Source organism: Centruroides vittatus, unplaced genomic scaffold, assembly GCF_030686945.1.
Source record: "Centruroides vittatus isolate TY-2023 unplaced genomic scaffold, ASM3068694v2 contig_880, whole genome shotgun sequence".
Lineage (NCBI taxonomy): Eukaryota > Metazoa > Arthropoda > Arachnida > Scorpiones > Buthidae > Centruroides > Centruroides vittatus.
This window is the reverse complement of record NW_027122572.1, coordinates 2,585,774-2,602,928: the sequence shown is the minus strand read 5'-3', so window position 1 is coordinate 2,602,928 and position 17,155 is coordinate 2,585,774. Positions and strand designations below refer to the sequence as shown.

General features: G+C 27.6%; 1 protein-coding gene across 5 annotated transcripts in view; it reads right to left on the bottom strand.

The window, feature by feature from the left end:
• Positions 1-736: 736 nt before the first annotated feature.
• The window catches only part of LOC136983361 (protein couch potato-like), a 56,554-nt gene continuing 40,135 nt past the window's right edge, over positions 737-17,155 (bottom strand). The window contains exons 2-10 of one of the 5 annotated variants that reach the window (XM_067280076.1): positions 6,982-7,059; positions 6,302-6,355; positions 5,744-5,806; positions 5,516-5,657; positions 5,003-5,136; positions 4,622-4,842; positions 4,254-4,323; positions 3,788-3,912; positions 737-3,684 (exon numbers count right to left, since the gene is read on the bottom strand). In XM_067280076.1, coding sequence (XP_067136177.1) covers positions 3,600-3,684; positions 3,788-3,912; positions 4,254-4,323; positions 4,622-4,842; positions 5,003-5,136; positions 5,516-5,657; positions 5,744-5,806; positions 6,302-6,355; positions 6,982-7,059 — 972 coding nt within the window. In that variant the 3' untranslated portion in view covers positions 737-3,599. Of the gene's footprint in view, positions 3,685-3,787; positions 3,913-4,253; positions 4,324-4,621; positions 4,843-5,002; positions 5,140-5,515; positions 5,658-5,743; positions 5,807-6,301; positions 6,356-6,981; positions 7,060-17,155 lie in introns of all 5 variants that reach the window. The other 4 variants (XM_067280075.1, XM_067280077.1, XR_010882035.1 and 1 more) reach the window with 4 other exon arrangements.

Sequence of the window (17,155 nt, the reverse complement as noted above, 5' to 3'; positions counted from 1 at the left end):
GTTTGGATTCTCTGCAACTCTTTGCATTTACTTGGATAATCATATTAAACATGGTCAAAAGAGGTAGAGTGTTTCAACTTGTAAACTTTGGCATAAATAATGTCTGTCGGTTTCTTGGCTTGACTATTATATGTAAAAACGTACGTAACTCATGTTAATTATTTATTAATTTTTAATTATTTAATATCTTTCGCACTCTACTTTTAATTAACAAGCGGAACAATTGCATTATTCTAATTAATAATTTAGTAATTAATTCTATTTTTTATAGAAATTTATATAGAATGATATTAAATTTTTTACGAAAATCGTGGTATATTAATTTCGTGGTATATTCGTAGTATATTAATCGTGGTATATTAATCGTTTTTTACGAAAATCGTGGTATATAAGACATATTAATAAAATAATTTTCGTGGAAAAATAATAATTATGCTCTATTAATGATACATAATAAGTTTATAAATAGTTTTAACATATTTAAAATTTTGAACATATAAAACAATTGAATTTGTAAAATATGTTTGATTTATAATTAATTAATTAAAAATTCCTGCATATTTAATTAAATTAAACAAGGTATAGATAAATATTTTCAGAATTTTCTATAGTATTTAAAAATTTTATAATAAAATTGTTACCGGCGATAAAGAAATGAGTTTTATATAAATATATACAGTAGATGAGGAATTAAAATTGCATGTTTGAGTATAAATAAATGAAGCACAAAACATAGTTAATGGTTTGCTTGCAAACGCATTTATTTTAAAGCACCTAAAGTTTATCATTCTACAACAGAAAGCTGAAAAACACACGATTAATTTTTTTCTTTCATATATTTGTATAGTTTTATATCACCTGAATTATTTTTTGTTTGTTTACATGTCGAATTAGTTGTTGATCGAACTTCAATAACATTTTTATCAGTTGCCCTTGAAAATAAAAATCCATCAAAATAGAACTCCTTAAAGAGTCTATCAATCCCTGTACAATTAGAACTACAATAATATTCTTATCTCAATAAAAGAACATTACATTCTTTCAGGCTATAAGATCACACCATTTTATTTTTGTTTCGTCTTAATTTCGCCTGAAACACAGAAAACTATTCAATTAGATTGAGCTACATGTAAGGGTATATATATTAATATATATATTGTATAATATATATATATACTGTTACAGCTACTTTATAAAGTTAGAGCTCCTTAGTCGAACTCAGAATTTCTTTATTTTTATTTTATTTTCAAACTATACTGACCGGGTTATTTTGTAGTTGGCTTCAACACCTTTGTTTCAATTAGGCCGACAAAAAATTGGACGGATTTATATACGCGCGATTCGCATTTTTCTCATTTACTATATAATAATGCTCATCAAGATTAAGGCAGGACTGGTTCTGCACAATACATGCTTTTTTTTATATCGAAGATATACAATTAGAACGTACTGCAAAGTGATTTGTTACATAAAATTTTTTAAGCAGTCGTCACAACATATATTGGACCACGTCTAGGATAAAGGATTCACTAAATAGGGAATAAAGGTGTGATTAATAAGGATTTTTTGGTGATTATGTTAACAAGTGCGCCATGAGCGTTGATATCCGGTTATATGATATATAAGTATATCATATCAATGGCCGCACCAACGCCCTTTTGCATATTCATCTATGGTGATGGACGTATTACAATACAGATGTATAGGATCGTAACCTATATATGACCCATTGAAAACTCGTCGAGAAATTTTTAAAAACCTAATAATAACAATTTTATATTGCCAAATTTAAAGAACGAAATGAGTAAAATTTAATGGATAATGAATAGAAACGTTTACATTTTTATATATATTTAATAACGACGAGTTTTAATGAATAACTCTTAAAAATAAATTAGCAATATATATTTTTCTATCTAGATACTTGTTGCTATAAGATCGCATATACTGTACATCGAGTAATGTTTTGAGTCTGGAAAATTCTTATTTTTTTTCACAAAAAACAATAAAGTATTGTTTTATTTTATTGCAGAACTATTGCTTCGAATGGTAACGTAAATTGTTTGATTTAATACATAATCTAGGCAGCGATTTATAAAAATTGTTATTTTCTAAACTGTATTTTTCTTATCGCATTTTTTATTAAAATCTTATATAAGTTATATATATATATATATCACAACATATTTTAAAAATAAAAAAACGAATAATAATACGTATTTTTATAACCGAAAACTTATTTTTAAAAAAGAACGTATAGTCATTTTCCAGAAACCCAATACATTTTCTTCTGAACAGATATAGTAAATCGATTTCCTAAAAACATCGACTGTTAAATTACTTCTTCCTCTTTTCTCTCCTACTGAAGATCAAAAATTCTAACATGATCATTGACTTATAAATAAATGCAGATCTATGAGCTAGGACTACGTTTCTCGACTAAACTATGCACAACAAAGATTCTCCTTCTATAAAATATGAACAAACACACAAGAAACAACGAAAAAATCTATACTAAAGATATATAAATAATGATAGAAATGGCTGGAATGTCTACGAGTAGAATAAGATTTAAAAATTAAAAATAAATTTAGAATTTAACGAAAAAATGATCAAGTAACATTGCTAGCTGCCAGCATTAATTATTAATCGACAATTCTAAGGATTCAAAATCCAAACTTTAGAAAAACACTAACTGGACAGAAATAAAGAAACGAATGACATGGTATATATATATATATATATATATATATATATATATATATATATATATATGACTTGCAAAAAGCAAGACTTTATTTTTATACCTTCGTTTAAAAAACCATGACAACCATTTCTATATTTGGCGGAATATCGTCCACCAAATAGGATATCACAATATATTTGCCAAGAAACATGCGAAAAATGATCACAACTATGTATTAATTCTTCTAAAAAATTGATCTCCAGATATACATCTATCTTCAACAATTATGACAATTATCCTCACAAGATGGGATGGATAGGATCATACATACAACTGTACACAGAGAAATTATGAAGGTGCTGTACATATAGAACTGAGAAATGATGGTACAAAATATATATATATATATATATATATATACATACATATATATGTACCATTCGGGTCCCCCAAGATTGTACGATGGTCCACTTTAGATAATTTTTTTTTTTTTTGTTTGTTAGATATTTGATATGTTCATAGGAAACGAACAATGAGTTTCTGATATGTAGTTACTCTGTGCCCACAAATATTACATTTTTTTCTTCATTTTTAAACGTTTTGTTTTTAAATTCGATATCATCATCACGTGATATGAATGACCCCCTTGCAATTCCTTCTTAACGCAAGATTCTACAGACAAGGAGATGAATTTTTTTGTTAAGTTCTAAATTTTCACTTAAAGTTATAATACAATATTTCATATTTATAAAATATTGCTTGTTCGTAATATATATATATATACATATATAGAGACATATATATATATATAATTTTTGTTAACTGGTCCAAACAGTTGCAGAAATTCAGCTTTAAAGGAAAGAATAAACTTAAAATATGAGCCAGCCAAATAAAATATATTCCAATTTTTTTTTTATGATATCAGTTGTTCCTTAATTGTCTGCACTTTACTGAAAATGGCAGGATGGCTACAAAGGTGAGGTTTAGTCCCTTGAAACCTGAAAGGATAAATTATATTATGATATAAACGATGTTAATTTAGAATATATATTTGTTAATAAAAATCGTAAATTTGTAAGATAGATTAATGATATCTCTTACACGGAATATATACTTGCCTCTCCCATCTTGTTCTTAGCATATTCGATTCTAATCCCTCCTCTATCCGAAGAAAATAATATGGCTCCGTGAAGAGAACTCAAAGCGTGGGTGGCCAAACGTATATCCTATATAAAAATATATTTTAAAAAATTATTCAATATTAATATTTGACATAAAATTTATAAAATAATTATTTTAAGAATAAAAATAACAACCACCAAATGATAAAACACGTGTTCTTCTCCGTGTAGTAATAAAAATACATTTAAAAAATATTCAAATATGAATTTTAATATTTGTGTATGGTGTCAATTTTTAGAAATTATTAATATTATAAATTATTTATTTCCCCCTTCAAATATATATTTACATATATATCTGAATTTATTTTATATAAAAAAATAAAAAGGGTGGTGATTGTAAATATTGATAAAGCTGTCCAATTGTTGACATGATATCCTCTCACCTGATATTCAACGAAGGCTACAGGAGCACCCCCTTTATTGTGCATTCTCAAGCGGCAAAATCCGGGATAGCTAAAATTAATTATTTCAAGTCAAGAATATTGAAGTTTTCAAAAAAAAAATTATTATTTATTAATATCACATGTTTCAAAAAATTAATATTAATGATTCAAAAAATTCCTTCATCTTTTGAGAATTTCTGTATTTGTCTTCTTTTAAATATATAAAATTATGAGTTTTTAATATTAAAACTTAAATATTAATAACAATAAACTGAAATTTAAAATAATTTTAAATAGTGTTTCGTGTATTTTTTCTAAAGAAACCAAAGAATAGAAGATCGAGTTGTTAGGAGGACCTAATGACTTACCTAGAAAATAAATCTTTAAGTTCTTGTTCGGAAACGAACTGTCCCAAATTTGCAACAAATAACGTCGAACACGGGGGTGTGCTTGATGTGGATGACGTTGAGCCCACGGGACTTGCCAAAGCTGGACTTGCTATCAGATGAGGCGGAGGAAGAGTGCCATGTATAGCAGCACTCCCTGCGAGGGCAGCGTGCGACAATGGATGAGGTACCGTCAGGGGCGGCTGAAATTATCAAAAATATATATCAAAATAATACAAGGTTTTGTTTCTTTTTGATTTTTCTTTAAGTATTTATATGTATATTGATTTTTTTTAATATGAAGCATAATAAATATAGGAATTGTTTTCAGCGCGGTGCATCAATATTTAAACAGTGCCTTACCGGAAGCTGAGCATGGAGTGCAGGGTGCATCAGCGCCGCGGTGTGGAGGGCTGACGAAACAGGCACCTCAGCATAGGACAAAGGCAGATGTGGCCAACCATCGTGAGCAGCTGGCAGTAGTGCAGCTCCTATTTCTTCTGAAACGAGTGGAAAATAGAGGAAGAAAAAAGGTGCCGGTGAATTAATAAGGATTCCAGCCTAGTGACGAAAATGGTTAGAAATAGATAAATGAAAGTGCAACAGGTGAGATAGAATGAAATAAAAACAAATGTTTTTGTTTTTTTAAATAAATACAAGCGATTTTATAAGTTCTCATATCTTATATACCTGTTTTTAATAAGTGAAGGAAGACAAATGCAATCTACTGTACAAACTACAAAACAAACTTATTAATAACTATTTATTTAATGAAGGAGAATATTTTAAATAAATAAATAAGTTTTAATTTATGTTAAATAGTTAGCTATTTGAACAACAGAGGGAGCTAGTAGTTAGGGGAGCAGACATACTTACGGCCTGTTATTGGATGTAAGAGAGTTGGATGTGTTGCTGCTATAGGAGGCGATTGTTGTTTTGGTTTGCTAACTTTTGTATTACTTTTGGCAAATTCAAGACGGATTGTCTGGGGCAAGTCCGGGTCAAATCTGACTCCTTGCTGGAAATTTCGAACAATTTCTCTAATTTTTATATTTATCGCAATTATTTTTTAAATATTCCTTAAATATTTTATTATTTTCTTACTTGCAAATCTTGCTTTGCTGCTTCTGCACTAGCTCGCGTCGTAAAAGTAACGAAACCAACAGGCTATAAATAAAAATATAGAAAATTTATCGATAAATCATGTTTTAATATTTAATTTTAAAATAAGTTCGAAAAAATATGTTTTTAAATTTATTATTTATATTGCTTAAAATATTCTCAGATTATTAGATAGAGTTTCCATTTCATTTCAAATTTATTAAGTTTTTTTAAAGTTATAATTATTTAATTTAAATTATAAATATATAATTTAAATTAAATAATTAATTTTTGTCTTAATAAATTATTATAACTTCATTTTTTAACTAATATTTCTCGAAAACTTTCTTTGCGTATCATGAATCATTGCAGTGAAACATGATTTACAGGCGCAAAGTTAATTTTACTTTTATATAAATTTCTAAGAGTAAACATTTAATAAAAATAAATTAATAATCATTTTGCTGAATATCTTGTCTTTATAAAAATATTTGCATAATTTTATAGCTACTTCTCCACTGGCATCAATATCTGAAGAGTTTATTTAGTAACTAGACTTACCGAAGATGTTTTTCCATTTTTACTTGTAACTTTTAACAAGGAACCTTCGTAACCCTAGAAAATAAAAAAATAATAAGAAAAAGAATTAAATCTAGCTTTTTGGAGTAACATTAAACCAATAATTATTCACCTAGAGACATTTAAAAAAATAACATTTTAAAATAAATTAGCTGCGTTATCTAAGTGATTAATTGAATCAGAATTAATTAGTATAGAAATACCTTAATTAAAACACATTTTTTGTGATAGTAAAAAAATATTAAAAATTATAATTTATATCTATTTTTACATTAATTATAAACTGTTATTGATTAAGGAATAAGTAGTAGTTCTACTATTAAACATCCTATAAAAGTATAGCATCTATAGAGAGCAGCTGACATTTCGTTGAGGGAAGAAAAAAAACAAGAAAAAAAAATAGAATATGCTATGAGAAAATGGCACGTTGTCAGCGATACCGAAATTATCCAATGCATTTTTTTTATTTTTTATTTCTTTCCTTCCCCTCCATGCCATCAAAATCTGAGGGATGGTTAATGAGTACGTTGAGTTTATCGAAGAGAAGCGAGTTTCTAATGAGTTCCGTCAGAGGGAGACACTAGTCGATATCATGGATCCATTTTTTTTTTTTTTTTTTGTCATCTTAAGACAATTTTCAAACATTAAATATTCTTCCTTACCTTGTAAGCTCGGAACAGCAGGTAAAGTTCCCTTGGTTTAGCGTCCATAGGTAAGCCACTAACGAATAAAGTTCGAACCTGAGTAAAGGAAAAAATAATCTGTTAGAAAACTTAAACATTTTCTAAACTTGAGTACTTTTACGATATTTTTAAAGAGTTTTCTAAATGTTTGATCTTGTTTTTCCAGTCAGATATCGATTTTAAAGCGAACGATTCTTCTACCACTTCCTAATTGTATGTTAAGTGATGTCGCGGTTTGTGTAAGGTAGTTAGAGAATCAACGTCTGGTCCTATCGACCTTAAAGATCTATGCGCCCACCAACCTTACTGTAATCAATGTGTTGTCCCTTAGGTTGCCAAGGTAACCAATCTCAACCGTCTAAATAATTCGGGTGATCGTCACGCCCCACAATGGACCGAATGGCGACTGTTATTATTCTGAAACATCTATTCTCGTTAACGATATTTTTGGATATGTAATTAAAAGATTGGTACAAAAATTTCTCATTAAATATTTGTTTGTTAGATTTATTTACAATTTATCGCCCCGTTCGCTACTTTATACTTTATCTTTACGTTTTAAATTATAAATACTTTTATTTCCCTTTATTTAATGGTGTTTATTTTTTTCTTATCGTTTATAGAAAAATTGATAAAAGCAATTTTTTATTATCAAACATTTCTGGAAAAACAATTAAAAAATTGTTTTAAAATTAATATTTATACAAAACAATCATATATTTTATATTCGCGTTAAAACGTTTTTTGTAAACGTTTACTTAAAATAAGAAAATTCTCCTATTATAAACATTTATGGAACAATACAAATGCCTTTTATATAAATTAATAAAACTAAAAATAAGTCTTTTCTGTTGTAATGTAAACGTTTATAATACAAAAAGTAATAGGTTTTGTATTGTAAACGTTTATATAAAGCTAATTTTTCTATCATAAACGTTTTTGATATCGTCAAACATTTACGGAGAAACTACACAACAGCTCTTTTGTGTTGCGAAAGTGCACTTAAAAAACATTTTAAAAAACATACGGCAAAACGTTTAAAACGTCGCGAAAAACCAATTAGAAAATGTTAACAGAAAATATGAAACCGTATAAAAAACATTAATTATTATAAATGTTATTACTAATTTCTAAAATTGGTTATTCCACGAAATATAATATAATTTATATACCGTATAATAAAATAAAATAATTATATTCTTTAATATTAATCTTATATACTTATAAAGAATTTAAAGTTGTTAAGTCGCAAAATAATAATATAAAAATTTAAATTTAAATATTAAATATAAATTTTTATTAAATAATTACTTTGCAATATAAAATATTAAAAATAAAATTTTGTGATATTAAATATAATTAAATTTTATGATAATTTTTTTAATATTATAAAAAATAGAAATATTTAATTAGTACATTTTTTAATAAGCGCATTTAAAGTGAATTATTTACTTGTACATTTTTCTTGCGGAGAAAATAAGAATTTAATCAACGAAATTTGCTTAAATTCTACTTTATTAAAGCATTAATAAGTCTTTAAATAAACCTTAACCCACTTCTTAATATGAAGTGTTATCGATCTTAAGTTTGTTTCAATTAAATTTTACATGATTCATTCATAAATGTACTCATAAATAAGCGAAAATTTTAAAGAACAGAACAATTTTTCAATAAATTACCATCCTTTACTACACATTTGAATAATTTGTTAAATTATTTTTCGATAAAACTAATACTTTTTTTCTTATTTTTAAAGTATATCATCATAGATTTTAGTTTAGATGCCCCTCCGCATCAATTATCAGATAATAGATACGTTGATAAAATATAAGAAAAATGGTTAATTTTTGTGCTAAAGAAAATAAATAAATGTTAAAGATTGGAAAAAATTTAATAAAATTGAAGAGAAGACAGAATAAGAAGTGCAATTACTCATTCGCTTTCGACAAAATAATCCTTTAGGTAATCCTATTAAGATGTAAAATTCGTATCCTACAGAGATTCGATTCGTAAATAACGCAAAGAATATTATCTAGAATATAAAATATATACATAAAAAGATAAAATTTCTCGTGAACTATTTATAATATATAATCTTGTGAATATCTTTCGAATTTAATTATAATAATTTTAATATTTTTCTATAAAAATAGAGCTTTTTAGTAACTTTCGATCGATTAAAACACGTATTCTTTTATAGAATATGTTAATTATTTTATTGTGTATGCATAATTGTAGGCCTCTTAGTAATAAGGCCAAGTTATGATATATTAACTTGTATTATAATTAATATTCCTCGTGATAAATCACGATACGTAATTAATATATTGTAATACTCCATTAACGCCAACTAAATCCCACGTGGTAGGAGATAACCAAAATGATTGACTAGAAGGTGTTGGTAGATCTATAAAGTAAAATTTCATACTGTTTTTCTCAGATATTCTATCAATTTTATCTTCGAAAACAAAAAAATACTTAATGGAACTCTAAGAATTATTATTAACTGAAATAATCTTGCAAGTAATGAGTTAAGCAAACTGACTGATTGAAACTCTATCTTCAACTATAGATTAATACTGTTCTTTGTGTTTTCATTTAACTTTTTTTTTGTATCTCTTTTTAAGCAATTATTTAAATTCTCTCTGCAGAATTACCTTTAACTTGAAGAAAATTAGTCGAAGTAGCGCATGTAAGATACAATAGCTAAGAACGGATCAAATGCAGCAACAGTAATTGGTTTGCTAGAGAAGAAAAAGAAAAAGAAGAAAATAATGAAGGTTGTATTAATCTTTATGTAGTCTCTGTTGCACTTAAACATCTCCAATTTCTATAGTATGAACGGGCGATATCATATTGCCATCATACAATATATCATTTCATAAATCAAAAGAGGGTTTGAGTTCGATAACGGATATTCGAAATTGAATAAAGAGGCGTAAACATCCAAAAAACAGAACTTTATTAGAAATGGAGATAAGCAAAAATCATCAAAAGAAATATATCAAGTGCGTAAATCAAATAACAATTCTTTCTCATACCATTACTCATTTTTCTAACGTACGTGTCCCAATAAAGAGAGTCGATCCACACGACAGGTGACTTGATAAACGATCTTCTAGATCTGTTTACCGAGAAGTTCCAAAAAACGATCGATAGAAAGTATATAAAAAATTTATATTTATATACAGTGTATATATATATATATATATATATAAGAAAGATGTGTAGTTTAGTAGATGAGTTTTTATTCGAGGGGTGAAACATTCTAGACTTACTCCAACAGGATATGGTCCTCTATATCGGTTGTTTCGGGTTGGGTAACGCGGATTGAGAAGTCTCGTGATGTCTCGTGGTCCTACGTGATCGGTGTACGCGATCGTCCAACTGTAGAGTAGTGAGCTTTCGAACGGGGGGTCAAAACGGTGGGGAATAGGAAATGCCGTGTGAGCTCCTTTTATGACGAAGTAATGGAAGCACAGTGAAGACTGTAGTAGCACTTTGCCTGCAATAGAAGGTACTCCAGTGTATTACTGGGGAACGGAACGAGCAACTAGGGAAAAGTTTGGCTCCTGCTAGGACACGAGCAGGGGTGGAGATGCTTCCGACCCATCTCTATTGTATTATCTGTTTCCCCATGTGGAATCTGCGGCTGATTGTCCAGAGAAAGAAAGGTTAATGTACAGTTCTTAGATTAATCGACAAGTTCCATTTGGTATAAAAATATATATATATTTGACTTTATTAAATTTAAATATAATTTGGGAATAGTTTCTTAAATGAAAAACAAAAATTAAACAATTTTTTTAATATTAAATAAGTGAAATTAGTTCAGTATAAATAAAGCAAATGGGAAATTTCTTTCTGGTAGATGCCTGATGCAAATGGAAAATTTTGCTCTTTCGTATAAACAATGCGAAAAGAGATTTTGTGTAAATGTTAAAAATTAATTTTCGAAAACTTATATAAATAGAAAATTATGCTATTGTATTCAAATGATTTGTAAAGTGGCTTAAATTCATGTTTTTTGCACAGTTAAAATGTTTTAAAAATAATCAATTTCGCCCATTTATATATATAATACATGTAAGTCTATTGTATAAGCGATATAAATATCAAAGTTTACCTATTCTGTGAAAATAATACAAATTATGAATTTTCTTATTTATATAAGTGCCAAAAAAACGTCAAAAATTCCTTGAACAAATTTTATAAACAGATAATTTCTTAGGTTTATACAAACAATACAACATATGTTTTAATCCTTATTCAAAAAGACACGAATTTTTGTGATTTGCAGAAAAACTCTCTCATTTTTTATACAAATATTATTTAAAATTTAAAATTTTCTAGTCAGAAATTGGAATTTTGTTTCTTATATCAATACATAAACAAAATATAATATATATACATATACATATTTTATGTTCTTTTATACTACATAACTTAATAATAAATTTCATTCCTTTATACAAACAGCACAAATAATGAATTAAGTTGATTTGTACGGATGATGTAAAAGGAAACTTTTCTCTTTTGTACAAATTTTGAAATTTGCAAATTACACAAACGCTACAATTGCAATTTTCTTTGTACAAATGACGTAAACAGTTTTGTACAAATAATACGAGAACTTAACCGTGTTCAGTTGTCTAAAAGAAAAAAAAAAATGCTATAAACGACGAATTTTGTTGATTTGTACAAAAGATATAAACGACAAAATTTCTATCTTTTGTAGAAATGAGTTACAAAGTTGACTTTGCGGTAATTAACAGCTTTCTTCTCTCGCTGTATTGACACTTCTCATTGGTTTAGTATAGAAAATTCAATTATTCTTTTTAATTGACTTTTTTTTAAGCGTTAACAATTCTATCGTTAATCCAATAAAATAAATTAAGCGAACAATTACAGAAACAGAACTGTAACAATTCTGTATTAATGGATAAAAAGGAGCATCAAGATACACATCAAGAAAAATGTAAAAGAAATAAATATAAACGACCGTAACCGGTATCAAAATTTAAAAAATAATAATAAAATAAATGTTAAATCAATAATTTAACTCTACTAAAATTTAACTTGATTTATCTAAGTCCACTTTATTTTAATTAAAATTGCTAGTGATACCAATTAATCATCAACATGATGGATATTCATTGATAAGTATCATTGAACAAAATTATTATTATTTTTTTTTAATTATTTAATATTCTAATAAAACATATTTTTAAATGTTAAAAAAATTATATTAAAATTTATAATTTAAAAAATAAAAAATAGTAATTTTAAAATAGCTCTAGAAATAAAAAAAACTAATGTTATAAAGAGGATAAGAATAGCGATCTTCGCTGCCATTTGTTTTTATTTAACTTCAAAAAAAAAATACTAAAAATATATATAAAAAAGTATATAAAAATAAGAAAAGAAGAAGGATTTGATCCAAACTTAAAACTTTATTTTTAGATATTGCTTAAAGAAAAGTTTAGATATTGAAATGATATATATATATATATTATATATAGAGGGAGTAAGGTCGATTTATAATAATATTTCAAAAAATATTTTTAAAAAATAGGCTTCAAATTCATATATTTCGTTTTCTAAATAATTTATAGATTAATTATTATTAAATATGGGAATTTTTTATTGTCGAAACATTTTACAACGTCACCTTTTGACGAATTTAAGATTTATATCAACAGACAAGTGACATCGGGGTGATTATCTATAGAGGTATTTTTTTCTTTTTTCTTTTCTTTAGTTCTTTATTTTCTTAGCATCGCGTAAATAAATCGTCATCAGTGTCTAGATTCTGTCCTAAGGGAGAAGTTTGGCTCCCGTGCGGACCACGTTACCACCAAACAAGGCTAGTATTTCACGCCAATCTAACAATTTTTGCTGGCTGCTCTCTCTTTCTCTCTCTCTCTCTCTCAACAGAGCAACTGTGCGTGCACAAGAGGACACGGTCGCCATGGAAACGTCATTCAAATCGATACGTCATAAAGGTGGGTACCTGTCTGGAAGCGGTAGGTGTTCTGGCAGCAGACATCCAGGTAACAAAGCAGACATCGCTCGGCGGTCCTCATGCCTCAATTGAAGATGTCTTCATTTCTTTTTTTTTTCGTGTTTTTCTCCTTCTTAAAAATGTCTGTCCATAACGGGATTAGTTTACTAAAAGTGTACGATAATGTAACACGATTCTCTATATTACTCGTGGCAAATTTAGTATAGGATATTCGAGATTATCTTCTACTTAAATTGTAAAAGAAATAAATCAAAAGTGATGAAATAAATGTTAAATTTGATTGGTTTATAGTTACCAGACGAACTTTTATAACTTTTAATAATTAAATAATCAACAAAAAATATATTAGAGAGAGACGAATAAAGATATAAATCGCCATTTTACATAATTCAAATATGATTTGTAACAATTTATAACTTTCGAAACGTGTTCAATTAGATTTATCAGAAATTTAGCTTTTCGTCTGGTTGAAAGTATTATAAAAAAGAATTTTAAATTTTCTATTAAACCAATAAACGAAGTGGTTTTCGAGACACCTGCTTACCTGGCTTTAATTCTATACGGAAAAGTATCATTTAATAAAATCAACTTGTTAGAAATTTTTCATATGAAAGGCGGACCACCCTCGAGGTGTAACGCCTTCCTTCTTGAAAATTCAACAGATGCAACCTTCGTATAATGCGCGCTATACTTGTAAACAGCAATTACAAAATTTATCACAAGCTACGTAAAAGAAAGCTGAAGAATGCAATTATTGTACATATTGTTCCTTTTTATAAAATGCTTCAATGGTCTGAATTTTTATATAGAACCAAATCAGATAGAATAATATATGAATGTTCAATTTTCATCCTCTACACTATTACAGACACACATTATCTTGAGGGTGGAAATTTAAGAACTTTCCTAAATATAAACAGCAATTACAAAACTTATCGCATAACCATGTAAAAGGTAGCTTCAGACATACTTAAGAATGCAATTATATATTGTTCTTGATGGAAGAATGCTTCGATGATCTGAATTTCTATATAGAATCATATCAGACAGAATAATATATGATTCCTCAACTCCCACCCTCTCTTAACACATATATAGATATAGGGTGGGTAGCATTTGAAGAATCCCTCCCTATCTAGAGAGGGAGTATATCCCCTATATATATAACATAGGGTATGAGAATCGTACAGGAGGGTGGAAGAATCATATATATATATATATATCCATCTCGACAGGAGAAGAAAAAGAATAAAGTAATGTCCAGCTTCTAAGTGCCTAAGGTCCTCGCTGTATGTAATTAATTGGTCCATTTGTCACTCTTGGGAGACAGATGTCGTGTGCTTGGTGCAGAAGGCATCCAGATAACAAACACTTAGACACAACTCCTGTCCTAATATTTGCCGTTAGCGATAGGTGGGTTGGATAAAGGTTTCAACTACAACTTCGTACGGTACTAACACCTTTAGATATTTTCTAAATACCTAGTTTTTCAGATAAATATCGTATAATTTTGACAATAGCAATGGCACCTTTACACCAATCAAAGACACGAGCCGCTTCCTAGAAACAATGTTTTTAATGCACGATAACTTGTCATTAGAACATTTCGTGACTTCTATAACGGTGTAACTTTCCTCTCTTTTTTATTCGGTAAATTTTTGTCGATAATTTTATACACTAGCTACTTTTTAAGTATAAACAATTAATGCAGTAGCTACCGATGTACTACTTAATATAGTAGTAGTATCATCTTTCCTTACTCATATCATCTCGAATTTAACTATTTTTTTGGCTAAAATTATTATTTTTGATGATTGAAATATTAAAGTACTTATTAAAAAATATATTTGTTAAATAATTATTCAAACTATAAAATTTTAAAACTAAAATCTAGTAAAAGTAACGTATAAAAAAGAGAATTGGTCAGACATTTTAGAATTCCATAAAGAGCAATTTATAAAACCAATAACTTTGATTCAAGATATAAAAATTGAAAAAAAAATTTAAATTGACCTTCTCTTAAAGCATTAATTTTTAAAAAATTGAACTATTTTAAAGCATATTTTTGATGCTGTAGGGTCCAAAAACTTAGGGGAAAAAGGAAAAAAAAAAACATAAAATCTTATCTTGAAAAAAATAATTCGTATTTTTCACTTCTCGGAAACATTAACACCTTAAAATTGGTTCCATTTTTCAATAAATATTTTAGAATCTTGGAAGTTTCGAATTGTATAAAATCAAAAAATGAGCATAATTTTACTCTAAAAATACCAATTTATGTTGAAAAATCTAAAGTAAGAAATATATTTTGTTGTGTATAAGTTCAGAAATGCAAAATAATTAAAAGAAAATTAATAGTTTTTTTTGGATAAAACGACTTCTTGCTACTTTTAAACTTATAAAATCTAAACATTTTCTCTATTAATTAAAAATTCTTTAAATTTATTATTTAAAAAACTCATATCGAATTATAAAAATTTTTTAAAAAATTAAAAAATGTTACAAATTTCGAAAGTAGAGATTAAAGAATTGGTGCATCCGGTCTAGTTTCGTAGAGCAATTTTTAATGTTACACGAAATATATCGTGCCCTTTTATAAACTGAAAAATGCTTTTTCCAACATTTTGCAATAAAATGTTAACTCATTCGTAATATTCTGGATGAATAACATTGACCGAAAAACTTTCCAATCTCTTAAAATAAGGTATTCAAATAAGGAAACTCTACACGAAATCCTTCTAGAAGTTGCCATTTATATACATATAAATATATACAAAATTACCCGCTTATTATTATAATTGTAGTTATTAGTTATACTGATTTGTTACTTTAATAGTAATTGGTTAAATTTAATGTGATTAATTTTTCATACATGGTTTGCTTCAAGCAATTATTTGCTATAATAGTAATGTTTGTTTATTTAAATTCATCAGTTATTTGTTACTATAATAGTATTTGGTTTTTACTTCAACTATCAATTTGCTGATACCCATTATTATTACAGTAGAAGCAATATTATAGTAGTTTAAGTAGTAGTCACCTGATTAGCACCAGAGAAGAGGTAACAAGTACGTTCTGATTCCAACCATCCCATGTTACTGAAACAGAATTTTTGTAACTTTCTCCAATCACCCCTACGTTACTGAAGCAGAATTTCTGCAGTTTATTCCAATCATCCCTATGTTACTGAAGTAGAATTTTTGTAGAGCTTACTCCAACAATCGCTTTATGTAGCATACTTCAATCCTCATTTGTTATTATAATGGAAATTGTTTGTATAGACTTATAACCCACTTATTATTATAATAGAAGTGGCTTGTTTACCATACCATCCATTTTTATTATTGTAAAAGTCAATTGATACTAGTCAGTTATTTGCTTCAACCACCCAATTAATATTATAGCAGTAATCTACTCCAACCGCATCATCCGTATTTGCTTATAACATATAATGATGCTAGAAAATAATTTAATTATATTAAAAATAATTCGTTACAATATAAATTATATTAACAAAGATCCAACTTGTAAAGTTCGCTCCAAGCTATAATTAAAATGTCGAGTATCATTTTTCTCCATGCACTTTAAAATTAATTTAATTATCCTATAAAAGTAAAATATGAATTATTAATTAAAATCAGTTTAAAAAATGGATTTTTTAGAGGAGTAAATGATAATTTTCGAGTATTAAATACATTTAACGTTTCGGGAATATTATTCACTGGTAGAGATGCTCTAAACTGCGAAGATGAGCAACAGATAAATGTCCAAAAATTATAAATTTATGTTACTATTTTAGTCGCTATCGCTTCTAAAAAAACGTTGAAAAGATTTTTTTTAATACTTTTCGGTGTTGCTGGAATCAAAGCCTGAGGCAAACTGTTCTTACTTCTTGGAGCTAGAGTTGAGACTAGAACGGAAATTGCCATTCACTTCAGTCCTACAGTTTTGGGGATCTCTTCCTCTCCAAAAAATCCCCCAGGCCATTCACCGGGTATTCTATTGTACTGTACACCAACATTACGTGAGAACGGAGGTTTTTTGAATCGACTTACCTACCAGCGACATGCCGTTCATCAACAATACCTTCCTGACTTACCCAACATTTGGTCGACTCCAAAAATGTCT